The 27,780-nt window shown below is 41.9% G+C and overlaps 1 protein-coding gene across 12 annotated transcripts in view; it reads right to left on the bottom strand.

Moving 5' to 3' along the window:
• Positions 1 to 447: 447 nt before the first annotated feature.
• The window catches only part of ubr5 (ubiquitin protein ligase E3 component n-recognin 5), a 31,868-nt gene continuing 4,535 nt past the window's right edge, over positions 448 to 27,780 (bottom strand). The window contains exons 4-59 of one of the 12 annotated variants that reach the window (XM_084357978.1): positions 27,218 to 27,294; positions 25,550 to 25,669; positions 24,666 to 24,945; positions 24,320 to 24,479; positions 23,908 to 24,057; positions 22,869 to 23,080; positions 22,515 to 22,631; positions 22,230 to 22,340; positions 21,870 to 22,024; positions 21,226 to 21,343; positions 20,868 to 21,052; positions 20,371 to 20,480; positions 19,784 to 19,896; positions 19,441 to 19,587; positions 19,204 to 19,315; positions 18,924 to 19,078; positions 18,616 to 18,813; positions 18,179 to 18,389; positions 17,770 to 17,896; positions 17,403 to 17,554; positions 16,261 to 16,356; positions 15,501 to 15,624; positions 15,266 to 15,363; positions 14,737 to 14,894; positions 14,222 to 14,313; positions 13,944 to 14,090; positions 13,607 to 13,725; positions 13,314 to 13,440; positions 12,830 to 12,959; positions 12,430 to 12,590; positions 12,094 to 12,333; positions 11,715 to 11,838; positions 11,347 to 11,458; positions 11,063 to 11,194; positions 10,655 to 10,687; positions 9,783 to 10,040; positions 9,413 to 9,681; positions 9,012 to 9,223; positions 8,463 to 8,696; positions 8,019 to 8,092; positions 7,641 to 7,813; positions 6,870 to 7,019; positions 6,287 to 6,504; positions 5,824 to 5,944; positions 5,056 to 5,428; positions 4,790 to 4,877; positions 4,547 to 4,691; positions 4,105 to 4,235; positions 3,905 to 3,965; positions 3,565 to 3,746; positions 3,342 to 3,426; positions 3,072 to 3,227; positions 2,536 to 2,649; positions 2,241 to 2,385; positions 2,023 to 2,108; positions 448 to 1,204 (exon numbers count right to left, since the gene is read on the bottom strand). In XM_084357978.1, the coding sequence (XP_084214104.1) occupies positions 992 to 1,204; positions 2,023 to 2,108; positions 2,241 to 2,385; positions 2,536 to 2,649; positions 3,072 to 3,227; positions 3,342 to 3,426; positions 3,565 to 3,746; positions 3,905 to 3,965; positions 4,105 to 4,235; positions 4,547 to 4,691; positions 4,790 to 4,877; positions 5,056 to 5,428; positions 5,824 to 5,944; positions 6,287 to 6,504; positions 6,870 to 7,019; positions 7,641 to 7,813; positions 8,019 to 8,092; positions 8,463 to 8,696; positions 9,012 to 9,223; positions 9,413 to 9,681; positions 9,783 to 10,040; positions 10,655 to 10,687; positions 11,063 to 11,194; positions 11,347 to 11,458; positions 11,715 to 11,838; positions 12,094 to 12,333; positions 12,430 to 12,590; positions 12,830 to 12,959; positions 13,314 to 13,440; positions 13,607 to 13,725; positions 13,944 to 14,090; positions 14,222 to 14,313; positions 14,737 to 14,894; positions 15,266 to 15,363; positions 15,501 to 15,624; positions 16,261 to 16,356; positions 17,403 to 17,554; positions 17,770 to 17,896; positions 18,179 to 18,389; positions 18,616 to 18,813; positions 18,924 to 19,078; positions 19,204 to 19,315; positions 19,441 to 19,587; positions 19,784 to 19,896; positions 20,371 to 20,480; positions 20,868 to 21,052; positions 21,226 to 21,343; positions 21,870 to 22,024; positions 22,230 to 22,340; positions 22,515 to 22,631; positions 22,869 to 23,080; positions 23,908 to 24,057; positions 24,320 to 24,479; positions 24,666 to 24,945; positions 25,550 to 25,669; positions 27,218 to 27,294 (8,391 nt within the window). In that variant the 3' untranslated portion in view covers positions 448 to 991. The remainder of the gene's footprint in view (positions 1,205 to 2,022; positions 2,109 to 2,240; positions 2,386 to 2,535; positions 2,650 to 3,071; positions 3,228 to 3,341; positions 3,427 to 3,564; positions 3,747 to 3,904; positions 3,966 to 4,104; positions 4,236 to 4,546; positions 4,692 to 4,789; positions 4,878 to 5,055; positions 5,429 to 5,823; positions 5,945 to 6,286; positions 6,505 to 6,869; positions 7,020 to 7,640; positions 7,814 to 8,018; positions 8,093 to 8,462; positions 8,697 to 9,011; positions 9,224 to 9,412; positions 9,682 to 9,782; positions 10,041 to 10,654; positions 10,688 to 11,062; positions 11,195 to 11,346; positions 11,459 to 11,714; positions 11,839 to 12,093; positions 12,334 to 12,429; positions 12,591 to 12,829; positions 12,960 to 13,313; positions 13,441 to 13,606; positions 13,726 to 13,943; positions 14,091 to 14,221; positions 14,314 to 14,736; positions 14,895 to 15,265; positions 15,364 to 15,500; positions 15,625 to 16,260; positions 16,357 to 17,402; positions 17,555 to 17,769; positions 17,897 to 18,178; positions 18,390 to 18,615; positions 18,814 to 18,923; positions 19,079 to 19,203; positions 19,316 to 19,440; positions 19,588 to 19,783; positions 19,897 to 20,370; positions 20,481 to 20,867; positions 21,053 to 21,225; positions 21,344 to 21,869; positions 22,025 to 22,229; positions 22,341 to 22,514; positions 22,632 to 22,868; positions 23,081 to 23,907; positions 24,058 to 24,319; positions 24,480 to 24,665; positions 24,946 to 25,549; positions 25,670 to 27,217; positions 27,295 to 27,780) is intronic. The other 11 variants (XM_084357982.1, XM_084357984.1, XM_084357986.1 and 8 more) reach the window with 11 other exon arrangements.

Genomic DNA, 27,780 nt, shown 5'->3' with positions numbered 1-27,780 from the left:
ACAGCTCCAATAACGGACGGGCCACAGTTTCTCCCACGCTGATTGGCCAGAAAAAATGAACAGTCCAACTACAGAAAACATCAGCTTTAGTGTGTTTTTTCCAACACTTTGTTAAAACAGTACAACTTTTACTGTAGTTGCAGATTTTTCTTTTACATTTTTGTTTATTTATAGAATCCAAACACAAAAACTTCCTTGCTCAACAAACCTGGTGCAAAACTGCATTAACACAAAAAAAACTCAATAATACAGCTAATGATAATATTATTTACACTATAGCAGCTATTACCCAGTAGTTTATGAAGTCCTGGGGTAAAAGAATAAATGGTCTTAAATAGCTGTGTAGCAAAACTTTGTCACATGTACACAGCCTCCTCTCACACTAATGTAACAGTGATTCTTCACTACTCTTAACATAAAACAATGAAAAAAAAAAGACTGGACAACTTATTTGCATCCAAGTTTATTTTGAAATTCCCTACTCCCCCTGTACAAGAAAAAGAGGACTTTCCACAAAGGCAGCAGTGAACTGTCAGTGATAGTACTTTACTAGGGAAGGAAAAACTTATAATCACAGTGTCTTCTTTTCTTCTTTTAAATACTTCTACTGCTGTCATCTTTGGCTGGGTTTCGGCAGACAGCCTTCTGTCAAACCACATTCCTGGGAAGCAAAGGTTTAAGCCAATAGAGCAGGGCTGTGGGCTTTACATTTTACAGTGCCAATGCAGGAATGTTCTGGACTGTATACCTCTTCTTCATCAACACAAAAGAAAAAAAACAATAAAAATTGAAATAAAAATAACAAGCTGTTTGTGTTCACAACACAAACAAATATTACCGCCTGGGGAGATAGCGACAGTATGTCGAATTTCATAAAATTGTATAGACAAAAAATAAATCTAGAAAAATGGAGCTAGGTAAATATTACACAACAGTAAACATGTTTTTCTTTTTTCCTTTTTTTTTTTTTAAACTCTTTTCTGTCGAACCTCTACACAAAACCAAAATTCTTGGTCTTAATGGCTAGCAGGAGTTTCTGTTTGAGTATCTGTTTTGAAGAATAGAGTGGCACGTAGAGACGTGAGATGCAGGTATTGGCTGTGGGGAGGTGCTGGTCATCTGGAGGCCGGATGGTGATGGAGGGCATCGGCTGGAAGCCCTCCTCGCTGGCGGGCAGAGAAGGGCTGGAGGTCCAGAAGTACACCTGGGGACAAGGAAAATCATTACTCACATTTTCCATTTACAATTGAGATATTTTGTAATGTTTAAATGTTTGTGTACTGGGTTGAGTAAAAAACAAAATGAGCAACAAGAGAGAGGCTTTGAACTAATTATATTATTGAATATGTCTTTGCTGGTTGGCATTTACTAGTGCTGGTTGTGCACACCACTTAATGTCTTAGAATTAAATTCCAGACTAAAGGCTCAACAGGGTGCAACAATAGATTTTACTCACATACAAATAAGGTTATAGAAGGCGATTCAATTAATTTATATCCCTATTCTTTTGCACTTGTGCAATAGACGCACGCTGTAGGTGACACCGAGGATAATTAAGAGAAACAGAACAAGCAGAAGAAAGAATAAGATGGAGAGAAACAATACAGGGAACTGAAACTTCAGTGACCAACACCCAACTGCTCCTGCATTATTTTGCTTTTACTATTTGGAATGCAAGACTACAAAAGGTGCAACCATTGACAACTATAGTCGGGCTCTTGTGTTAGGCGGTTGTGCAATGACATGTTTCCAGACTAACAAGCCCAGAATTAAATGAGTAAAAGTCGTAAAACCCTGCTAGTGTCCCCTCAAGGGCGCTGAACTGGACTTAAGTTACAACTGACTTGATTAACCAAGTCAGCCTGTAACAAACACACATTGTTCAGATTGTTCATCAGCATTGGGGATCTGACCAGGAATGCTCTGTAATGTATCTCATGTAGTTCATGGTAATGCTAAGCACTGCTGAGGGCCCCGCTGAGTCTCTGTTCAGAAGGATAATTTTGATGAGAACAGACTTACCAGATCTTGCCTCTCAGTCATGCTCATCTTCTCCACTATGGACCAAAACCAGCGTTTAAACTGCAGTAGCTTTTCTGCATTTTCCCCTGTTGGATGAAGAACAAGAAGTCTTTGATTACCATGTTACAGTAAAAAATGTACAACAGTAAATCTTTCTTGTCTGAGTTAATGCAGGAAACGGAGATAAGACGGCTCAAGATCCAAAGAGAACAGCATACCAGATTCATCATTGAAAGATGTGAAGCTAATGAGCATCTGGACGTTGACTTCTCCACAGCCATTGACCAGCAGCCTGAAGTCCTCAGCCGTCAAGTCCTCCAGGGCATTCTTAGGGAGTACATCTAGCAAACCCTTCCTCATTGCCTATGAAACACACAGACATACATCTTAATCGGTGACTGACAAAACATTTGTCTATGTTCGATAAAAGAGATGAGGTTTGGTAGAACACTGAATATCTGCGTATTCACTGGCAGTTAGTAGGGAGTAACATTTATTAACTGTTGTACTCACATGAAGAGGCTGCTCAGCCACCACCAGCATTCTGTGCTCTGCATACTTCCTCACATACTCGTACACGTTGAGGGGAGTTACTGGCATGTTGACCCCACCAGACAGAAGCTCCACCTGAACCAGGAAGAATAAGTCATCAACAAACACTTCACATTTCAGAACATATTTGTGATACATTTTTGTGCTATGATATTGACAGTATTTAGATTCAAATCGCAAAAGTCGAACGCTCAAACTATGATGCAAATAATTTATAACTGAAACAGAAAACAGGCGAGAGTGGAGTGTGATCAAGAATGTTTACTGAAATAAAGCTTGTTTTTCAGATTTCCTGAACTGTTAGTGTTCTGACCGACAATAATATTGTAGCCTTAGGCTAGATCATCACTTTAAATACTCCTTTTAAAAATATTGCCTCTAGCAATTTTTTAATGCAGTGCTGTTTTTAGTCTGAACAACTCAAACTAAGAATTAATTTGTTAGAATTTAGTGTTTCAATTTACATTCTGTGACACAATGACAGTGTAGTCCTTTACCTGTCCAGCCCCCTCCTCTTTACAGAGGTCAATGGCAAAGGCCAGATCCATCGCAGCAAATACTGCATCTGCTTCACCAGCCTGAGAATGGCGGATCAGCTGCCGCAGGCTCTCATACATGACCGGGTCAAAGAAGGCAAAATCATGCCAGTTCACCTGCAGTAACAAAGATGAGATTTAGCAAATTATTTCTGAAAAGTACCACAATCATGTATCAAGGCCTTAATGTATGTGCAAATATATATTAAAAACAACTGCATTTTCTCTTACCTTCCTCCCAAGCAGCACTTTGATGACATGTCTGTTCAATGTGATTGGACAGAGTTCATTCTGAAGCAGACATAACCCCAGTATCCTGTGGAGGAAAAACATTTCATTTATTGTTTCCTACTTCAAGATCTTTGTCCTTTTCTGAGGATTTTGGTAAAATAACGTTTATATTTGACTAGCCAAACAGAATATACAATTCTCTTCATGTGTGACAATTCATTACCTGCCAATGTTACGGAAGCAGTTCAGTCTGGCCTCTGTATTCTTTCCAGGTCGAGGGGAGTAGAAGCCTCGTTTGCCAGGCTGGTAGAAGAGAGGAGCGTTGTCGTCACCGTCATCTGGGTCGTCCAGCTCCATGTCAACCACACTGCGTGTTGAGCCATGACGCTTACGGTTCTCCTGCTGCTACAACCACACAAGGAGGAAGAGGAAAAGACTGTCAATTGCAGAAAGACTAATCAGTCTAAAGAAGAGAAGTATTACTTAATGTTCCAATCCGAGAAATTACATGATTAACTACATGTTATGATAGCATAGGGTGCAAAAAGAAATGTTGAGTTTACTTGTGCTTTCTCTGGAGCCTCCAGGAGACCCAGATCCAATATGCTGTCAGCACCATTTTCCCTGGAAGGGAGAGAGCTTACATTTAGTTTATGACAATTTCATTTTTATGTACTTTACGGTCTACTCATGCAACACATGAGAGTAGGACCATATGTGTTTTACTATAGTGAACAGAGCTGATATGATCAGTTTACGATACCTTCCATGTGCGATGAGAAGCTCCATGGCCTCCTCTACCCTGGCTCGGAGAGAATCCTCACTAGCCAGCAACAGCAGCAGCTGGGCAGGGGACAGCTCCAGCAACATGCCTGTGATTTTACTGGCAAACGCCTGAGGAGGCAAACACACAGCTGGGTTAAGTACAGTGATGGAAACCATCAATTTCTCCAGTTAAGCAGACTGGTAGCCATACATATAGTAAAAAAGTAGTTTAAGTAGTTTCCACTGATTTGAAAATTGATGGTGCTTGGTGACGATGACGTAAAGGTCATGTGCTGTCTAAAATCAATTGGTCTAGTATGCTGTTTGTATTTGCAAGGCCAATTTCATGCAAATAGTGGTGGTCAAGATAAATTGACCTGTTCTGAAATGGATAAAAATGTGTTTACAAAGAGCTTTGGTGGGTGCAGATGATTTATTACCGGTTGCATTGCGTGAACACGTGGGTAGAGCCTTTCACCCAGGGCTTGTCTGTGTGCAGGCAGGGGGTCGGGCTCATCACTGGGGTTTCCCTCTGATGAAGGCCTGAAAGGTCTGGTATCAATGGACAGCTGCCTCCTTGAGTCTCTGCAGAACACAAACACACAGGTTTGTTTCAGTCTCACACAACGCCAACTCTTTTATTTATTGTAAAAGAGGTATACATGTATTAAACTGGAGTTAACCTGTCTCGATCTCTCCGAGATCCTGCTCGAAGCCCTCCACTTCTCCTCTCTCTTTCCCGATCTCTGTTTCTCAAGCGCTGCATTAGATCTACAGACAAATACACACACATTGAAGAAAAACAAGTTCGCCTTTGAATATGATTTTTTTATGTGAAAATAATCTCTTAACATATGACATAATGGATAAAAGCATCAAAAAAGTACCACTGAATGTTACAATGAAAACAAGTTCATTAATACAGTATAGTTTCTCTGTATTGTCATACTTGAATTGTAATCGTGATGACACGTACTGCTGGCCTGCATGCCCTTGCTGACACTCTGAACACAGTCCAGGTTGGGCAGCTTATCGTTGGAGAGGAGGGCCAGGGCGATGGCTGTGTAGAAGCTGCGGGCCACGCCGCTGCCTTCGCCCGGCTCATCTTTGAAGGTGACCTTCACCCGGTGCACAGCCATGGGTGTGGTTGTGCAACGCCTGCCAAAGTGCGTGTTTAGCTGACGCATGGTCTGCTGTATTAGCTGGTCTCGGTCCCGATCCACCTCCAGGGCCAGGTCACGGGACTGCAGATTCCTTAGCTTCTCCATCTCCCGACGGAACTTGGATTCCTTTACTTCAAAACCACCCAACTCTGTGAGGATCTGGGATAAACAACCAAAAAAACAATCATTATGAGCTTGCTCTCTAACATGTAGGCCACCATCTCAACATATTTTAGATATTAAATCAAAAAATTTCAGTAAGTAGTCAGGAGAGCAGCTCTATACATCTTTCAGCTGGTTGTTAGCAAGTGATCAAAGCAATGTGGACAAACACACGAGTAAATACTGGAAGTACATTCCAAAAGTAGTAATAAATAATGTTATTGGGTGGGAGTGTGTATAATGTTACATAAGGCATTTTCTGCATCTTAACAGTCATATATTGCATATTTAAGCTCATTGCAATATCTATTTATCTACTCTTAAGCAAAAGAGTGGGGTAATGTAGGATCAACTGCTCCTTTTAATTATATTAAATGCCTATTCAACTGTACCGATCCAGGTTCAGCTCCAACATCCTCCATGAAGACACGACCAAAGAGCTCCAGTGACAGACGCCAGCGGCCTAGTAGCATGTCATGTGAAATCATCATCCCCATGAAACTACAGTGAGGTCTGGAAAGACAAAACAAAAGGGGAACAACATTTTAATGCAGTAATTGCATTTCAGTAGAAAATGAAAACAAAATTATAGTAGATCAAAACCTTTTAGGTTTAAACATCATTTTGTCTCTAATACAAAGTTAGCAGTCGTCTTTTCTGCCCAGTGTTACCATTTGTGTAAGATGTAGAAATTAACTGACGCCTAGAATTTATTTCAACACACTGTATGTACAAATTGACATTTTTCCATTAAACACATGGCATTTTATTGCACTGACATTTTCATATATCTGAGGAAAATTTTCAGCGGTTGCATTAACTAAACCAACACGAGAGCACAGATTAGTTTGGTACCTGAATGATGGCAGAGGAGGTCCATCGCTCTCAGTGAGGCCAATCTCAGCAAGAAGGCTGCTCTTCAGCTGGGCAGCGAGGTCATGGGGTGAAGGGCCTGGTTTTGAAGCCTCCAGCTCCTGCTCTGCAAGTGACTGGTTCCCAGTGCTCCTCTGGCCAGTTTCCATACTCATCACATTCTTCAGGTTGGCTGAGTAAGACATCTTAGTGGGCAGGATCTGTTTTAGTGGGGTTCAGAGTGGTCATTTAGTAATGTAAACAGATGGTGAGATGATAACAGTGTGATGATGAAAGAATGGAAATATGGAAATGAGACAGAACACAGACTGTGCTCCAATATCCACACTTAAATTTCAGTGACAGCAAAAAGACTATCCAAAATATCCATTATTTCCTGCTGCCTATTATTTCCAGTGTTCTCAAATACCATTGGAAATAATGAGGAACTAATGAATCATGGATAGTTTTTACAGATTTCTATTCAAATGGGAAGTTACTTCAACATTTCAATGGTGTTTGTTATGCATGGATATTAGAACACAGCTGGCAGCGTGTTTGTCCAGTGAAGAGAGGGGTGGTATACCTGAGAGGGGGAGGGTAGAGAGGAGCCCATGTTTACCTCCAGGCAGTTCCTGTCCATGCTTGCCTCAGCCAGGCCTTTGGTTGCCATGTAGGAGGAGGAGTACAAACCCTGAGAGGGACGACCAAACAGATCCTCCTTCCTGGCATTAGGCTGCAAGAGAAGAAGCAAAATTCAGTCAAAGCCAAAGACAGAGTTCAGCCATTATATTATATCATGGTAACAGTTAAGCTAGTCTAGCTATTGACTCTATGCTCACTCCAAAGTGTTGACACAGGCTCTCCACAACCAACCCGGATCTCCTTGTAGCAACAAATGTAAACTGATCTTTGTAAAGCTAAAACAAAGATTCCTAAGCAGAGGTAGCATGCTCTGCAATCTTTTGGATTTAAAGGATACACGGTTTTACTATTTTTTTTTTTTTTTTTTTAAATGTATATCTAAAAATCGGGCTCATTTCCTGCCGGATCAATTGTCATTTGACATTCAGCTGGGTAAGGACTGATTAATAGCTTGGAGGACATCAACGACCTGCCAGTCGGACCATCGGTTGGATTTATGGCATCTCAGAAATTTTAGTAAGCCGTCTTGCACCTTCAGGAGTTCCACAGTTAAGCGTAGTTACCAGCAGTGTCACTGTAAGGCATGGTGTGGCATACTTGCACACTTGTTACATTTAAGTAGGTCATGGACTATGCATCTTTAACCCGTTCATCTTCACTGTGTCAGGAGAACCCAGACAATCACACAAACGGACTGAGCAGCAGCTCTTACCTGCAGGAGGTGGGGCTGGTCTGCCAGCGGAATGGCCTCAGCCAGGGGGACATCGAAGGGGTTGGGTGGGATGCAGCCCAGAAAGGTCATGGAGTCAGAGCGCCGGAAGAAAGGGTGGTTCTGACCCGTTTCAGCTGGAACTGGGTCCTCATCCTTGTCCTGCAGCGTTGAACCTGAGGTGAAACAAAACAACTGTCAGCACACAAGAGGTTCTTCGATATTTCTTTCACTGACCCCCACCCCCCATTTTACTGTACAAACACATACAAACATGCATTACACACACAGTGCACACCCATATAAAATACAGGAAGGAAATAAACAAAACAACACTTATTTCACATGAGATTTTTATTCAAAATGAGTTATCTTGCTTACTCTGATTGGTGTCCTCATCGTTCTCATGTTCAGAATCCTCATTGTCCAAACCAAGTTCCAAAATCTCGCGATTCCTACAAATTAAAGTTAAAGTGGATAACAAATACTGTTAAAAAATATTTACATGTAGTCTAAAATTATTTAATTTAAAATCATGGTTAATCAAATTCCCTAACAACAATCATTCTTGCTGTTGGCTAGTCAAGCAAGACAGACAAAATAATGTGAAACTGGGGTCTTTTGTCCTGTTGGTTATCATATGCAGTTTCCATGCAGATAATTCAGTTGTCTAGCAGCACAGATTGACCAGAGAGTCAAGAAATGACAATTGCAAAAACATTTCGGACACTGTGGGTTTTTTTTCCACTTTGTAGCTGTGACCAAAGACAATTATGTTGCTGTTAAAGTAATTTCACATGTTTTTAATATAGAGACAATATTTACCTCTTTCTGTCCATCTGTGGGGTATCCAAAGTGGTCTGCTGGTTCATGGCCTTAATCCAGTAGATAAGAGCCTGGAAAACATATGCCACGTGTTTCAGTGAGCACACGTCCAGCACAGGAAGCACATCAGAGTGCTCATCATTGTGGGAGCGCATCAGTGATAAGGCGTAGTTCAGGAAGTCGCCCCGTGCCGACATCATGCCCTGACGAGCTGTCAGCAGGGTAGCTGCTCTCCTGAAACAAATACAAAACACAGACAAAAGAAGTGAGAACCACTTCAATACAGTGTGGGCCAAAGTATTTTGTGCCCATGCACAGTTAGACTCGCTTATAAAGGGTTTAAGTTTCATAGCTTTCCGGATTGTTTTTGTTTTTGTGTATGGCTGTCTCAGGTCTTCTTGTTCATTGATTTTGTGTGTCAAGACTCTAAAGGTGTTCTCCCAACATTTATTATCACCAAACAGTTATCAACTGACCAATACATGTGAAGAAGAAGAAATACAAAAACTGGGTTTATACATTTTTTTTGTTTGTTTATTTTTTTTTTACCTGCGTCCTTCCAGAGTGCGGAGGCTGGCCTCCTCACGTGCCGTCATGCGTTCCCTCCGAGCAGAGTGCTGAGAGGCGTGGAGCGGGTGACTGGGGTGACCCGGGTCTCCAGCAGATGACAGAGCTGAGCCATATCGCAACTGAGCCTCTGTGGAATCCATGATGGACACCATCCAGTTCCAGGTGGGAATCAGCTTTTCTTCAACATAGTTCTGGTTCAACACATGACATACATTTTACCACTGTACCATGATTGTTTTGTTTTTGTTTTTTTTGTTGGTAAACAATCTTAACAGAAAATTAATGAAAATATTGTTTATTCATTCAGAGACCAGTATCTTGGTGCCTTGGAGGGGGAGTAGAGTCTAATTTGATCACCACATTATAGCAGTGTATCTTACCTGCAAGTTAACTGCATCCTGGTAGGTGAGCTTAACAGCAGCAGGGTACTGTGAGTAGACTAGATGGTTGTACTTGGGAATCAGACTCATGAGGTCTGAGATCTGCCTGATGACAATGCTGTAGGCCCTGGCCAGGCTGCTGGCAGATGTAAGATAGCTGCTGGAGTTGCTGGCCTCAAGAGCTGCCGCCGCAGCAGCAGCACTGGAGCTGATAGCGCTGGAGCGACGCAGGTTGGTAGGGTCAATATATATCAGGCCTGTGGAGCTTGCTGTGAAAAAGATCATAACAGGTAGAATTATATACATACATCTGGATCCACAAACACACATTTTACAAGAGAAACCAACAAACAGAAAAAGCGCCACTAACCAGCTGGTGTTGAGGAGCTGGTGGGAGCACTTCCTGTGGCCCTCTGGCTGGGGGTGTTTCTAACAGCCCACTGCATGGAGCGAGGAGCCTGGGCTGCACTGTTGGCATGGGAGGCGCTGGTCGTCCTTTCCAGGGGCTCATCCAAAAGGAACGTCTCCTGGTCGACATCGTCGCTCTGACTGCTGCTGCTGTCGGAGTCACTGGAGTCATTGGACTGGGAGTCGTCCTCTGAAAAGAAGGCAGGGACACTGCTGGCACCTTTAGAGAGGAGGAGGACAATAAGGGATGAGGAAAAAAAGATAGAAGGAGACAAGTTTAATGGCTTTTGTATTCATCTCATCTCCCCTTCTTTTGTCTTTCACATCAGATTTATCCAAGCAGGAGTGCGTGTTAGTGAATCACACCACTACAAGGCCAATCAGCACTTATAGGACACTGAGGCTGCAAGTCAAAACAGCTGCACTCTCTGTTGATCAACTTGTAATATAAAATATGACTCTTTTTTTTTAAATCTGCATTTTTTTAAATAATTGGAAAACAGCAATGTCTCAGTTGTACTGAATATCCTAAGTGGAAATGAAACACCAACATCATTAGTAAGAAAAAGACATTTTAGATGACCAAGGAGAAAAAACACCACACCGTTTGAAAAGCTACGGGTTGATTAGTATGTTATTTGGGTGAAAGAACAACAAGACTACACTTGTGATGAGGGACAGTATTAGTTAAAAATGACACAATGACACAGTAACAGTGAAATGTGAGAAAGGGACGAACTGAAGGAACTCTCAGCAGGAAACTGTGTATGCACTTTGCAAATTCACTCTTGTCCTGACATCTGTATATGCATTGAAGTAAAGAGGAGCTCATACCAAAAATAGGAAATGCCAAGGACACCCTACTGCCTGCAAATGAAATACATGGGGTATTCAGCCAGGGACCATTTTGTCTACTGTATCATTAGCTCTCCAAACATAAATCCCCACAATCCAAAATGCTGACTCAAGCACTAATGACGTTGTGAGGACTGAATTAGTCTGGAATTCAAGGTAAAAAAAAAAAATACACCACAGTGCAGCAAGACAGAAATGCAATGTCTATTTAGTAAGCAGCCTTACAAAATAGAAAGAATTCACTGACAGGTGACCGCATTTCCACAAAAAAAAGTTCAAAAATCAACAGTAATTAAAAATTAAGGAGAATGTTTCATGAAGTAAGGGGATTTAAAAGAAATCTAAAATAAATCTAAACTCAAAGATTAAAAACAGCTGTTGACTAACCTGCTTCAGAGCCAGCGGTGGCTGCTGTCACGACGCTCCTGCGGCCACTAGCATTATCCTGATTGCTGTGGTTACTTTCACTGTCGCTCTCGGTTTCAGCTGCAGCCAGCAGGTCCAGCTCCATGTCACTTCCTAAAAGCAGAAACAGAGACAAAACAAATGCTTCACTCCTTGTTGGCTAAAAGTCTCAGAATCAAGGAATTATTCACAAAACATCGTGAACAACTTCAGTGTCATGAATTCTCTTGCATTACTATAAAAAAAATTGTGTGCGTGTGTCTCACCATCCTCATCGTGCTCATCATGCTGCCCTTCTGCCTCAGCATTTTCCTCTCCCTGTTCCTCTTGGTCGTCATGATGGTCTTCTTCACCTGCTACTCCCTCTACAACTTCAACCTAACAGAGAAAAACAACAGATCCTTAGAGAGAAAGCGTAGACCAGAGCTCTTCTTATTCTGACCTAAAATTTTACAGAAATAGTAGTAAACCAAATTATATATATTAACATCTTCATCTCAATGTCAGGAAGAGGAAACCAGAGTGTGGGCTCTAGGTGGCATTATGCATTCTTTGAAACGAGGCACCAAAATACACTTTCACTTGCATGTAAAGTTCATTATGGCCTTAATGATTTTATAATGAGGCTCCCCACCTCTTCCACATCTGCTGATACGATGTCATCCTGCTCCTCGTCTCTTCCTCTGACAGGCTGAGACTGGCTGCTGCGCCGAGGCTGGGGGTTCCTGATGATATAAGAGGCAGCTGTCTGGCTGGAACTGGAAAAAACAAACCACAAGAAGTCATTATCGATATTATCTGGTGAATAAGAAAAATCAACCGTCTTGTTTTCCTTTTCTCTTCAAGTAAAAATGTAGTTGATGCCTCAATAACTTGAAAAATTTCAAGTCATATCCTCCCTTGGCACATTACCATGGGGCTCTTAACCAACTCACTGATAGAATATAAGCATTTTTTAACACAGTGAAAATAACCTGCCAAAAATAGGAAAGTAAATACCAAAACTAACTGACCTGCTGGACTGGTCTGGTGAGGGTCTCGGAGGCAGTGGCTCAACAGAGAAGAGCTCTTCACTGCCCTGAACAGCATCAATACTGGTGCTGGCCAAAGTGAATGGAGCAGTAGGTCTTGCTATGCCCATTCGCACTGGAACAATCAGTGACTCTGCAACGTTACACAGCTCCTCCACAGCGTATGGTAGCAGAGCTTGGAAAACTCGCCGACATTTCCCAATGGGCTGGGGGATGAAGTTGCTATGTAAGGGAAATTGAGAAAAATTAGCATTGTATGAATTCAAAAGGTTTTTGTAAAAAGCTTTCTTTGCAAATATCAACGCTGTGTGTTCTTACTTTTTCTTCTTGGATGAGGCCATCTCCACGCTGAGGATGACGAACACCCGCGCTACAGAGCGTAGGAACCTCCTGGTGACATTGACCGCCTCCTCTCTCCGGCCAGGAGTGTATTTGTTCTGCAGCTCCTTTACTAGAGTACCCAGTAAGGTGTCTATGAACTAAAACAGGAGAACAAAAAAAAAAAACCTCTGATGACCAAAATACTTCCAACTGCAAGAGTGGCTCAAAAGCAAATAAAACGGATATGTAGGTGGTATCATGTGTTTTGTGTGACATTGAGATTACATTTAACACAGAATCAGATTTGGCTTGTATTAAAAAGAGAAGCAGAAGCCAAAAACAATCACCTTGTTCCTCATGCATGCCATCAGAGAAGAAGACAACTAATTAGACTTACAGTGATGTCAGGAGCACACTTGACAATGAGGCAGTGGGTGAAACAGTCAAGGCGAATGGTGCCACTCTGCTGATTCAAGTAGACCTGCTCTTCAGGCAGGAGGTGGGCAATTCTGCTGCTGGCACTAAGTCTAGGACACACACAAAAAAACAGAACTTACAATACAAAACAAAATTACAGAACACCAATCTGTAAACTGCACTGTGTGGACGTGATTGGATAATACTTCTAACTGTAACGTTATGAGGCTGTAACTACATCGCAGTAATATTTGGATGATACCAAACTATTCAATCAGGTCAGTTTTAACTCAAAAAACAATCATGCACATTGGAGTGGTGGATATTATTTTTGGAAAGACAAGAATATTCAGTATTTTGTCATTTTTCAGTTCTTTGAGCACAACAAACTAAGTGGTTCGTATTAAAAGCTTGAAAGACTGCAAACTGTTATGCTGGGACTGCTGTTTTGCTGTGATACTCACGGGTCTTTATTCTCTTGAGAACCAAACATGATCATAGACTTGAGGGCATTCCAGTCCTGCAGGACCCTCTCCAGAGCCAGCTGAGCAAAGCGGGGAGGTTCTAGGTCGTGGTCTGGCATATCAGAGTCTGAGGGAGGAAAAAGGAAAGAAATGCCTTGAAGGAATGTTTAAGAAAAGGTGCAGCCTACACTGCAGTTAGTACTTAAAGAAGAAGAATGTTCACAAAATGTGGAAATTGTTGGTCTCCACTGATGGTTGCAGGTGGGTAATGTGCAAGATGATTCTAAACCTACCTTCTGCATTAGCAGCCTTGCGGTTCCTGTCTTCTCTGATACGTGGTGGTCTGTACTGACAGTGCTCAACACTCTGCCTTGCAACAGTCTGCACCAGGAACAGTAATATATGCTCTCCCCTGCAGATGGAAACAAATATCAGTTAGAAATATCACTTTTTCTTCAATTACACAATATTAAGTATTTTCTGTGTAAAGTATTCTGCCAAAATAACACAGCTAAGCTGACTATGCCTCAATTGCCCATTAAATGCCAATCATGAAGCAAAACGGAAAATACATTTCTTTATGTTAAGGGGAGATGGTAAAGGCCAGTACAGAGAACACAGGGGTCTTACCTGCTGTTTGGTGTTGTAACCAGGTTAGTGGTTGTGAGTAACCTGTACAGCAGATCCAGGCGAGCAGCCTTCTGGCCTGCGATCAGCGTTTTACACTTGCATTTCTCCCAACAGTCACAGTATGCTGTGGGGGAGGTCCTCTTCAGCCTGGGAAAGAACAGAAGCACATTTAGGATCATACATACGATATAGTGAGAAATAAGAGTATGAAAAGTGATCTAAAGAAGACGGAAACCTTTACAAAGATAAAAAAGGCCACTCTCAAAATTTGTACTCACTTGCAGTCATGTCCTTTGTGACACACCCTTGCGCATTCAGTGCAGCAGCAGAGGGACTCGAGCAGACCACAGGTACGACACTCAAAGATATCCTAAATACAAAGTCATTGTGATCAAAAGTGTCAGTGTGCCAACTTTCAACTCAACATTATGAGCTTAACAAACACGGTCTACAAAATGAGTCAGATTCCACTTGTGCAGCCAAAAAGGAGCATTATGTGAAGCTACAGAAGTTAGTCTGGCATGTGTAATATGTAGGTGCTCACTATTTTGGCGCCTGCTGGTAATATTTTAATCTGCTGCTTTGGAAAGCATCACTAATTAAATTAGTACCAAAAATACAAGATCTTTCTATCCATCTATCTGTTTGACTTATTGGGTTATCAGTTGCAGAATCGTCTGTAAACATTACAATTATTTTAAAAAATTCCCATCCTTAGACACAGAAGGATGTTGCTTGAAAGTGGCGATCAGTGCTTTCTAAATTTCAGTGTACTTCCATCTGTCAGGCTGACCTGGTTAATGTGCTCAGCTCCAGTCCAAGTGAAACTGCAGGTGTCGTTGCAGCAGAGGACATAGAGGGGCGAATCGTCTGGGTTGGTCCCCGAGGGGCAAATCATTTCCATGAACACAGAATCTGCATCCTCCTTCTCGGCAATGCCTGGGTCACCCACTGTATTTGAGGAACAAAAGGAAAATATGGATACTGAGAAATGCCAGTCACAATGTGTAGCTAGCTGTTGAAAGCAGGGCAGGAAAATAGGTCAGCATTCACATAACTCATGGACAACCTCCAATGTTCCAGCTGTTACCTAACCACTTAAAATTACATCAGATTCACAAAAAGTATGCCGTTTTCTCTGAATATATTCACAGTGGTGGTGGATGATTGGTCACGCAAACTTCCTTTCTTTCTCCCTCCCTATTCTCATCTACAGAGTGTGTACATAATATTGGGCGGTAAAGATTTTAAGTCCAGATCTGTAACCTGCAAATGACAAATCAGTTTACAACATAAAGCAGAACGATGGCTTATTAACTTACCCTTTGCCATTTTCTGAGCAGCCTCCAGCACAGTGATAGCTGCCGGGTAGGCTCGCCCACTGACTGCCAGCATGAATGGGGTCATTCCACGGGCATCCCTAGCAAATATACATGAGCTCTTTAGAGGGGCAGATAGGCAAAGAGCAGCTGATAGATAAAGACAATGTAAATGGACAAGAAAAGGCACTCAATTTGGGCACAGTAACATTTTTCATTAAGAAATTAAGAATCATACTTGGCAGAGAGCAGCTCCCGTAGGTGTGGCCTCAGAACAACACTGTCACACATCAGCTTTAGGATGAGGTGGGCGTTGGCCTTCCTGTCTTTAGATTCGACCACAGATGACTCAGTGGATGGCCCTGCTCATATGGAAAGGACAGTCCATTAGATGACGGATATAGAGGACACATACACACATACAGTGTACAGCTGATGGACTCATTTACAGTGGTCCCACAGACATTATGTATATTGTAGCAGAAAGTCATATTTACCACATTATAAACTCATTTAGGATGATTACTCCTTAAGAGAAATAACTTGCAGCCTTTTTTCTGCCTTTCTACAGTATCATTATCTTAGAATACATGTAATAAATACCCTTTCATGAGTGGTCAGTCATAATTTAAACTGTGTTACTAGACCAATGCACGTTTAACATGTCCAAACAACAATAGAAATGTCCTGTCGTCACCAGAAATCTCTGTAAATCTGTGTATGATAAGGTGCTATATAAATAAACTTGCCTTGCCTTGAATTAGCACTGACATATCAAAGTCGCAGTTTTAGTGACAGCCAACATCACACATATTGTCTAATTTCCTGTTAGTATAAAATGGTAAAGTATGTAGAGTTTTGTAAATTAACTACTAAAACAAACTATGACAATGATGGCATGTAGTGCATAATATATTAAGTTAGTTGTATGGATTTGGGACACAGCTAAAGTCTGAATGGCTGAAGTCTCATTCCTTCATGATTAAGGTAGCATGTACCTGGTATGGTAGAGGTGCTTGGTCCCTGGCTGGTCCCAGTGGAGGCAGTGGTGAGTGAACCCACAGCTGGTGCTAGAATGAAGTCTATGTCACCATCTGTTGATATAAGAAAAATACAGTTTAATATACCACAAAGCCTTAGATTCATTCACTGAGGAAAAGAAGAACAATTACATTCATGATCACAAAGACACGGCTTCAGACAGGCTTCAGACTGGCAGCTATGGCCAAACAACTCAAGAGGCTGCATTGGTGTGGGTGAGCTGAGGTTCTAATGAGAAGATGAAGAAAAATTGAGAACTCCAGTTTTAAGGTTTATGGATGGCAGAACACAACACGGTGGTTTATGCTTTGATTGCAATCTCTCTGGATTGATGCTTACAAGTCAAATGTCAAATTAAGACAAGGATACAAGGTGACCACTACTATGATTACCGTAATTTCTGGGCTATAAGCCGCTACTTTTTTCACACACTTTGACCCCTGCGGCCTATACAATGGTGCGGCTAATCTATAGATTTTTACTAGCTAATGGCCTCCAGGAGGCGCTCTAGCAGGAAGCGCAAGAGCGAGACAGACAGGTGGAAGAGATAATGCGCCAAGGAAGACGCTAGACGCTAGCGACAACGAAAGAGAGACTGAGAAAGTGTGTGACGAAATCATTCTGAGGCTGTTCAACTCCGACACTGAAGAAGACGACTTCAGTGGTTTTAGTGCGCAGGAGGAAGATGAAGATAGCGATCAATGACTTTTCTGGTAGACTGTTTTTTTAACCAGCCGTGTTACTGCCGTTTTACTGCCGTGTTACTGTCGTGTCACAGGCACTGTTCGGAAAAAAGCATTTATTTAATTAAACATTTAAAAAATCTTTGTGTACCATCTTTCTGTGTAAATATCTCATGTTACAACGTGGACACCTGCGGCTTATAGACAAGTGCGGCCTATATATGTACAATTTTGTTTTTCTTTTTAAATTTAGTTGGTGCGGCTTATATTCAGGTGCGCTCAATAGTCCGGAAATTACGGTACTTGTATGCAAGCTTACACATACTGGGAAGACAGTGTGTTTTGCTGGAGGGCAGTGGACTTAATATTGGCAAAAGTTGAGAAAGAATTATATATTCTTATAAAGACGCACTGACCAGGGTCCATTGGTGGGGGGTCAGGGACCCAACTTGGTGGAGCAATGGGTGGTGACACAGGGTCCTGGTGGTCACTGGATGAAGGGCCAGACTCATGACGGCCGAGGCCTGCTGCTCTTAGAGATCTCCGCATCATCTCCCTCAGGCGAAGGCTAGTGAGGACAAAAATAAATGAATAAATAATAATGTTGTTAAAAAAACAGTGTTGCTTACGTTATTATATAGCTAGAGAAGCTGGTCACCGAAATAGGATGGAAAATGATTCCTTTCCTATAAAGAGCCTTGTACTCCAAATGACACTTTCTGTTCCGACTATTTCTCCTTATATATTGTGAGTAGTGCCAAAACAGTATAACTAGTTATTTACCCTCTGCTACTGGAGGAGCCAGTCCTGTTCCCAGAACTGTTGCTTGAAACCACAGAGATGGCATTGGCAATTGCCTCCACAGCAGACAGACGTTCTGCAAATGTGTTTCTCTCAGACCTTTCAGCTTCTGAAACGAAAGAACACAGTCACTTAGCATGGAGAAGAGTCTCTTAGGGAGACAGGCACTTAAATTGATACAGGTGAGCAGACTATAAACCACAGTTGTGTTGAGAGAAAAGGTGATTTTCTTTTCCATTTTTTTCATGGGACATTGGGAAGAAAATGTAACCAGCAATCAAGATTAACTGCTTTTCAATCTCATTTAAGTATTGAAACAATTTCTTATTATGTCGGTGTTAGATCTAGCTCTCAGGGACATCCTGTTCGATCGTCTGAAACACCAGCTTACCTTCTTCCTCTTTGGTCTCCTTGTTACTGACAGGGAAGCAGACAGAGACAGCGGCATGGAGGATGTTGCGATTTCCATCACAGCGATGATCGAGAAGTGCTCCAAGGGCCTGACTGCCCTGATCCAAGAGGAAAGCCTGCTCAAGGTTCACCAAGTACTGCCGACATGCCTCATAGTCACAACGCAGGACATGCTGCATCAGCGTCTGTTTCTGAAAGACACATGGAGGGTGAGTTAGTACTGGTTCTAATAATCTGATAATTCACTGCTGCTTAAATGGCGTTGTCTTTGGGCCTTTCAGGGATATTTATGGGTAAAAACAAATAGAAACCGTCGCACTAAAGGTGATAACTGAGAACTATGTGTTTTAAGGGCATATACTCCAACTAAAAACATTTACTTATTAATTTTTCAGTCTGTTTGACAAAATTAATTACCTCGACAGCCATAATAATAATAGCAGCTTTCTTTTTAATTGTGGAGTTAGATGGGAGGTTGGCCAGAGAGTGCACCCCCATCCCCAGGCTGTTAATGGGTGGCAGGTCCAACCAATCCGGATCTCGTATTCCACCCATGCAGTCTTTGGCCATGGGGTAGATTGTGCCATTTCCATCTCGGAGGATGATGGGAGATTCCTGAAGGAAAAACAATTTCAACATTTAAGATTTGTACGTAGAAAGGCTCTATACAAAATGTCAGGTGTAAAACTCCAAACACATGTCATCTATTTGGGAGATTATCTCACCTGTCCTGCAGTGAAGATGGCAACATTGCGCTCACTCTGCCCCAGGAAGGCCAGGTTGCTAGTGGGGAAGTTATTCTCCTGTTCAGCTTTGCCTGTGGCCAGGTCAAAGATACAGTACCTTACCCAGTTACCAGTTTTCAGAACTGCGTGGACTCCTGGAACAGAGAGAGAGAGAGACAGATTTTAGGGTTGGAAATACAAATGTACAAATAACTACAAACACCAAAAAATATATTGCAAAAAGCATAGTAAGTATACGCTTTTATTAACAAAGACCCACCTTTGGAGTCAACATTTACTGCAAGAATCTCTGCCTTTTCTGGGATACAGAGCTTTTTAGGTGTGCGCTGAAAACAATCAGGAACTTTAGGAGTCCCACCAGTTTTGACCACCTGTCAGAACACATTGAAGGAGACAAAAAGTTCATCAATGTGATGCTCTCACCTGCACACATACGTCAACTCTGAACTTTAAATACTGACACGAAGACAAACAATATATCAATCTATGTCCATACCTGCAACTCATCTATTCTGAGGAGCCTACAGTCCTGTAACAGTGATGATGGGTCTGAATCAGTGGGAGCAGCGGTGCTCTGGTTGCTCATGCTGCTTGATGTCCCTGGAAATTTCACAGCAACATACGCACCATCCACTTTAAGCACCTGGGACAAAATATGAAGGTAATGTTGAGTTACAAAAACCCAGACATCATAACATAGAGACACAGAGACAGACCATGGGCACATGATTGATAGCACGATCTCAGAGTAGCCAGAAATTTAAACATTCACATTACTCTTTATTCCAAGATATGAACTACACTTGCAAACTTTGATAAAATATTTCAGATGCACCCACCTTTCCCACAGGGACATTTTTAACATCCTCCACAAACACCACCTCCCTGAGGGGCCACTGTTCCTCATTCACCTTCTCTTCCTCTTTGGGAGCCGGAGTAGAACGCCTTCGCTCTGCAAGTAGTTAGGCATACTAACTTTTAGGCCTTTGATCAAAGAATATACAAATAAGACTTTCTATAATTATTTACAAGCAAGAATTGTAAATGGTTCGAAACTCCTACTTGAGAAAGTTAAAACATACTGCTGACCAGGTGATGAAAACTTCAGTGTGGATTCAGGAAAAGTAATTATCAACACAGCTTGCCGTATGGTTCATATGGTAAGGAGGTAAAAAGGCAACCAAATGTGCCACAGTATATACTGTGAGCTGGCCATACTTGCCTCACAGGCAAACAGGCAGGGGAAAAAAACGTGCTGATAAAAGCCTGCGCACCATCTGTTTCAAAGTCAAAGGACTAATGAGAGCACAGAGTGAGGCAGAAATTGGTTCTGTGCCTGGGAGATAGAGAGGGAAGTCAAGACTTGAGTGCTATTGAGAGAGCTTGGGGTTAAGAGAGAGAAATAGCAATAGAGAAGCAGACATACTGTAGGGCAGTGAGGCACTGCTAGCAATGGAAGAGGTATCACTGCAGGTAGATGCCGGGGATGGAGGAGGACCCATCTCAGTCTTCACCAGCTCCGGCTTGCTTTCCGTCCTGTGGGGTAAGAGCAATAGAGAGTGATGATTTGAATGAATTTGACTTCTGGATTTATGATATGTAACAAAGCTACACTATGGTACCAGAGAGACACAAGTCTATGTCTTCTAATTGTACTGACATGGGACGAGTGACAAGTAGAACAATGGGAGGTAAATCCAGCAAAAACCAGGAAGCTGGCGTAGGAGAGATTTGTTAACTTGTTTTAATGTTATGTTTTAATGTATTTTAGATGCTTTTAATGTAATTGTTATGCACCTGTTAAGCACTTTGAGTTGCCTTGTGTCTGAATTGTGCTATATAAATAAACTTGCCTTGCCTTACCTTGACATAAAATCATGGAAGACTATTCTGATCCAAAAGTTGAAAATGAATGAAACTCACTTGATTTCCTGGGTCTTGGTGGTCTTCTCCATGTTCTTGAGGCTCTCTGGTGAGCGTAGCTGGAACCTGCAACTGTCGTTCATATTCCAGACAGACTCCAACAGGACACCCACTTTGGGAATCCCAGCACTGACAGAAAAGGCCACTGCACCGGCATGGTAGAGGGGGTTATTCCTCAAGCACACCTACAGAAGGAATCAGTACATTAATTTATTTATTTACACCAACTTTGAGGCTTATATTGAGCTGACACCAGGATTCAAACTCAAAACAGAAGAGCAGCTGAGTCAATCTCATACGAGATTACAATGTCAAGCAGACAAAAGTCAAACGATGAAAATTCAAAGTTATTTCTGACCTGTGTTCCCACGGTGATGTTGGGTATCGAGGAGATGCCAGCGCTGGACTTTGGCTTTTTGTTCTTGGCTCTGGCCTTTTCAAGCATCTTCTTCCGTTGACTAAAAGGCACAACACCCCTGCAGAAATGCAAACAATGAAGCATCAAAACTTCCCTGACATTTATACCTTTCCGTAACATATACCGTTCTCGTTTTTGAATTGACAAAGACATCCCATTGTAAGCCTTGCTAAATGTCAGGTCTTAGAGAGGATTCATTTAGTATTTTGGCTGAAACTGCAGGAAAAGACATTACTACAGCAAATGTGTTTTCTGGCCAGGCAAAATTTAACAATCACACCTGAACTATAAGAAGAGAGAGAATAGCCTGTGCTGTGATAAGTCTTAACCCCCCACTTTTCCCATGTTTGAATGCTACCTAAACTCTCTATAAATGTGGACAAAAATAATACACCTAATAACAGAATCTTTCCCAACCAACAACACAGTGAAATAGAATGTGTAACAAACTACTGTTTTGTGCATGACTTTGACACACTCCATAGGGTTATGGTGACACTGACAGAGACAATATCATTGTTAAAAACAAATAATTATATTTTCTACTCAATATAGTTTCATGGGAAAACACTATTTCTTCTTACCACCAGTAGAGGCTATTCTCAAGCTGTGCACATGTGTAGAGAGCACAACAGTGCAGTGACACCATACGTTCCCCCTGCAGCTCGGGGAAAGCCTGAGCACTGTGCTCCAGCTTAGAGGCTACTGTGCTCAGTGTGTCGTCCACCCAGGTGGCCACCTATACCACACACAGAGAAACAAGAGATGAGTTATTAAACAAGTTATCAAATAAATATGTGTAATGTTAGGGTGACTGATTAATAACAATATAGAAAAAATACTCAGTCACAATCTTATGGTTATACAACTTATTGTGTGGTCAAATATTGTTAACATGACCAAACAGAACACACATTCTTAGGTCAGAAGGGATCATAATCTACCTTGTTGGTCTCTGTAGCTACAGTGGCTCTGATGCTATTGGCAGACAATAAGGTGATCTTCTCATTGGCCAGGCCCAGGAAGGACACACGTGGGTGATGAATGGAAGGATTCTGATAGGACAGATCAAACGTTAGTGATACTAGTACTCCAATTTGTACTAAACGACCAGTGCTTTCTAGAAATTAAGCATGCCACAATAATTGACAGATGCATATCTTATTTCAGCAAAAATACATATTATAGTACAGTTTTTTGGGGGGTAATTCCATTCACAAAGATCACACCTGTGCATTCCTATAGGGTTCAGGTTCACTCCACTTCCACTGATAAAGCTCTCCCTTGGAGCTGACTGCCACCAGCTCTGAGAACATGGCTCCGATGCTCACAAACTTCACACCATCCTGGAAAGAAAATTAGAAATCTCAGTGAATTTCAGGTAACATGAAATTTAATGTCTCAATTTCCAATGAATTGAATTTTCTTTTAGTGGACCCCAATCCAGCTGTAGAGACATCTCAAGATAATCAAAGGAATTAAAATAAATAAATGCTCTGCTTGCAATGTCATAGCACAGGTTTATAATTTTGTGTTTCAAAATCGGAGGCATTCAACAACAGCTCTGATTGTGCTCCTCCTACCTTGTCAGGCCACCACTGGAGCTCCTCTCCCAAGGAGACAGGGCTCTGGACCGGGATGCTCTTCTTGTCCAAGCTGGGCTCGCCCTCACGGCTGGTGGAGCCTCGCTCTGTGTCGAACGAGGCCCCATCCAGCCACCGGCGCTCACGTAACCTCAATACAGACTCACGCTCACGCAACAGCTCTGAGTCGCGCTCTAAGGGAAGAAGGAGAACTGGTATGCAATAAGGTCACACCAGTTGGATAGAAGTAAGCCACTCTCTGGGAAAGACCCGTCAACATAGTTTTAAGAATAGAGAGAGAAAGATAGATTTTTTAGAATCACTATAATGCAAATCAAAATGGCAGTACTGAAGATTGAGTGGGAGTCAAAATTAAACTGGTGGGTGAGTCAGTTTGCGCGCTCATATGTTAAAATGCAAGCTAGAAGAGGAAGTGGATAGACAGAAAGAAAGCATGCATATGGGCTAAGAGTGGGCTAGGTAGGTTTTTAGAATAGACTGCCTTAAAGGGTCCCTGTTAAGACAGGTGGGCCTAGCGGGCCTTTCTCAGAGAGCTCACAGTATGTACTACAGCCATGCAGCATACAACACCAAACATTTATAGCCTGGAACACCAAACACCCAGATTACAAATCCAGCTAAACAGACTGAGGAGAACATTTTCCACAGGGAAAAAAACAACAAAAAACTCAATTTAATTTTAAGTTTAATTTGTTTAAAAACTAAACATCAGCTTAGTACAGCTAATACATTTAGCAAAGAGGGAAATACTTTCTCCTCTAATAACAATGTCTTGCTTTTTACATTATCCCTACAGTTGACATCTGTCAACATACAGCTTTGCTTGTTATATAACTTTTTTATAGTCCATCTCACATCAAAATGGCGATGCTTTCCAACTTGTCTACTGTGTTGTTGTATCTTTATTAAGCTATTAAAGCTCCGTCCCCACAGACAAAAGCCATCACCAGTGTTGTCACCAAAGCCTGTCCAGCACCCTACCTCCCCTGTACTAGTCAGAGATGAGTTGTTAAGTTACCTCTGGAGGATCCAAGGCGTGACAGCGATGAACGTCTAAAAGAGGGGTAGCCAAAATAGCTGATGTCCTCAGAGAACATGGCATCAGCATCAATAATCACGCTGGGATGAGCTGAGTGAATGTCTGCATCCAACAGGGACATCAGGTCCTCTGCAAGAGATAATGACACAAAGGATCAAATGAAGACAAATGAAAAATATATTTGCTAAATACTGTTAAGACCCTTACAGGGATCATAATTAAATCATTGATGTAAGTCCACATGCATTATAATGTGCAGAACTGCTGCCAAGTCTGAACTTTACATTAAATAGTGATGTAGGTAACAGAAAACTGCTTTTGTTGAAAAAACACACAACAACGTCAATCTATCGAAGCCATTGTCCCATCTGTTTTTCTTTTCCTGACAAACCTCCTGGGAGGTAGGACTCGCTGGCTGTGTCGTCTCCATCATCTCCATCTTCATCGTCCCGGCTCAGCAGGTTGTTGACGGCGAGGTTGACATCCAGGTTGGTCCTCTGGAGTTCCCTAATTATCACACTCCTGGACTTCCCCTGAAGGACTACTTGGGCCTGGGGAAAAGCACAAGGACAACAAAGCAGAAAACAGATGTTATTGATACTCACTTGTGACTGCAGATTAGCAAGTAAATGCACTGTTTTTGCACTGTAAATGAATTAACAATTGTATATTTGTCTCAGTAAGGAAAAGGTTTAAGGAAAATGCCACAAAGATGGTTTAACAAGGAAAAGAAGTACCTGAGTAATGAGCTCTTCAGGGATGACAGAAGCTGGTATGACAGGCTGAGGCTGGCTTCCTAGAAGTCCTGAGCCACGGTCCCTTCCTGTACGGATCACCCTGGTCTGTCGACGGGAATCACGAGCTGCTGTTGACGACCTGCCAGACGTGCCTCCACCACCGCCTCCACCTCCACTTCCACCTCCTCCACTGCTGCCACCTCCTGCTCCACCTCCCCCTGCTCCTCCTCCACTCCCACCTCCTCCACTGCCTCCGTTAACGCCAGAGCTCCAGCGACTCCTGTTACATACAATGCAAGGCCATGGTCAGATACAAGTGCCAAAAACACCATCTGACTAACAGAGCAGGTTCAAAGCACGCACACATCTGGGTAAGAAAGGATTTGGCCCTAATGACAGCGGAGACGAGGCAGCTTGCATGAGAAGGGAAGAAATTAAGTGGTGGCATTTTTTCCTAATTTAATCAGATATTGAAATAGAAAAGGCTTCAATATAGTATAACGAATTTAACACATTTTGGAAATTGACAGTATAATTTGGTTTCACTTCATTATTAAAGTGTAAGGGTGCAAGTTTAGAGGCTTATTCTAGAAATTGAATATTAGGACACACAACAACTATATTCTGAAGAGAGAACTGAAGCACTCAGAAAACAAATGCATACTGGAAATCTAGCGGAAACTATGAATATGGCCTTGCTTTTTGATATATATTGTTTGGTGGACACATTTATCCATTACACTTAACAGCACCCTGAAGTTCTGTCTCAGAATGAAGAACCCTGTGGGGAATACACCCCTAACCCGCTGCAGCATCAGTGCTCTGCTCTGAGCACGGAGCTTTAAAAGGACCATTTTATCTCTGTCAACCCTGCCAGAACTTACCCAAGGGTGTTGCCTGCCAGTCTGCCAAGTGTGTCAGAGCCAGACAGGAACCAGGGCGGATCACTAGTCCTGCCTGGCCTGGAGCTCCTTCCTGTCCCTGAACCACTGCTCAACTTTGAACTGGAAACAAAAGATGGGAGATCAGTTACAAACCTACAGAAGTCCTACACAGGACCAAAAGACTTTTTTTTATTACCTGGGTTTACAGAAACTAAATGTACCCCAGGTATTTCTGAAATGGTACCCCTTGGTTCAGGATTCATTTTCTTTTATTATAATGTGAAATGGGAGGGGGTATTTTGGAGACTAGCATGGCAACACCCTTGGGAATCAGAATTGGCTGCAACTCGTTCCTCTTTCAAGACTTTCCTTTTTTTAAAAGTTCTTGGGGTTTTGGGGCTGCGACTGCTTTCTCCTATTTCAAGATTTCTTATAATGGATCGACTTCTAAGCTTGACCAAAAGTAGTTCACTGCAATTTTCTTAATTGATGTGTCCTAAGCAGACAGTTATATAAATGCTGTTTTACTGTGGCAGGGGATCTTGTGACAATTTTGCCAATGTTTCATATAACAGAGACTACAGTTAGACTGAATTTAGATACTTTCCAACAAAATAATACAATCACATTAAGTACCATATTGTAAAAAAGGGCAATGCATTACACAAACATAGATTCAATACAGAGAAACAGCATGTTCATACAGACAGTCAACAAACTGACACAAACCATCTGACTTCTGTTATGATATGAAATATTAGGCCATGTTCAATAAGCTGACAAACTTGCCAAAGACACAGCCTGCCATACTCTCTTTTGTAGGCATCCCAGCAGCCCACAATGGTGCTAACTGAAAACCTATTAAAATTTGAAACCATCTCATCTTCTTTTGCATGTCTGCAGCAGGAAACAAAACATGTGTTCTGCAGAAAAGTTTGGAGCAGGGACCTCCTCTGCCTTTTATAGCCTCATTCACATGCATATTTAGCAGCTAGAGGGGCCTTGAAAACTCTGAGTTCACTGTTGGATGTTATTCTACTGGCAGGATATTGCTAACTTTCAATGAGACATTCACCAAAAATACATGCTCATAGCCAACACACAACAGAGCAGCTAATAAAAAAAGTGTTTTCATTAAGTAGCACACACTTGCACAACAATAAAGGCAGGTGGCTGTCAGAAAGTTACAAAACTCATCTTGTAGATAGTTGTTTGGTGTCAAGCTTAGAATAAAAGCGAGCAGTATTCATATACTGGCAAATATGTCCCTGAAATACATGCAACTTTGTAGGAAAACTCAAGAAAACTCTAAAAAGCAGCTCATCATTGAATAGATAACAACAACAAAGCAACGCCCAGTCCAACAGCTGCCTGTTTAAGGATTTCCTGGGAATAGACCTGTCATGTATGAAGATTTGTTTCACTCCTTATAGAAGCAAACCTTTATAGCAAAGAGCCAGAGTATCACGTGAAATCACGTCCAAATGTGTCATACTCAGCCAAAAAGGGCACAAGTGCCAAATTGAAATCACAGCAACAACCATCAGTAAGCCTGAGCATGCTCAGTGCATCTTGTACTAGACATCTCCACAAGCAATCTGTTTTCCAACTCAGTGCCAAAGCTAAAACAGTTTCCGGGACAGATCCCATCATAAACAAGACTCTCACCCATCGCTGCCATCCGGTTTGCTGAGCTCCAGGCGATCAGGCTGGACAGCAAAGCTGATTCGACACACGCGCCCATCCTAGAAGAGATGCATTCATGGTTTTAGTGTCACACATTTGACAAATGAAAACTCATAAAGAAAGACAATTGAAATGTACTGTTGAGTGCAATTGATCAAATTAGAAATAGAAAACTGAAACCACATCATAAAGCCAAACACTGAGTCTATATGCAAATTACTGCAGCTCTTTTATCTCAGAGGTCATGTTATTATAACCACATCAAAGCCTGTACCATCAGATTAGCAATAAAATTAACACACTACCTCATCTGATGTTTGTTAATTCACTATTGCAGTACAAAGAAAAGCAACAATAGTTAACTCCACATACATCCTGAGCACACTTCCACTCGCATGACCAGTTTGCTGATGTTTCTGTCAGGCCTCAAATAAACAAACTGAAGTCAATTACTACATGCCTCTGCAGTGTGTCTAAAGCCCTGTTCAAACTGGATTATCCTAATTGGGGTGGTGTCCTGTATATAAACAACATCTCCAATCTAT

Source organism: Pagrus pagrus (assembly GCF_965226575.1).
Source record: "Pagrus pagrus genome assembly, chromosome: 7".
Taxonomy (NCBI): Eukaryota; Metazoa; Chordata; class Actinopteri; order Spariformes; family Sparidae; genus Pagrus; species Pagrus pagrus.
Note: the sequence above shows the minus strand (reverse complement) of the source record. Positions and strands in the feature narration are given on the sequence as shown.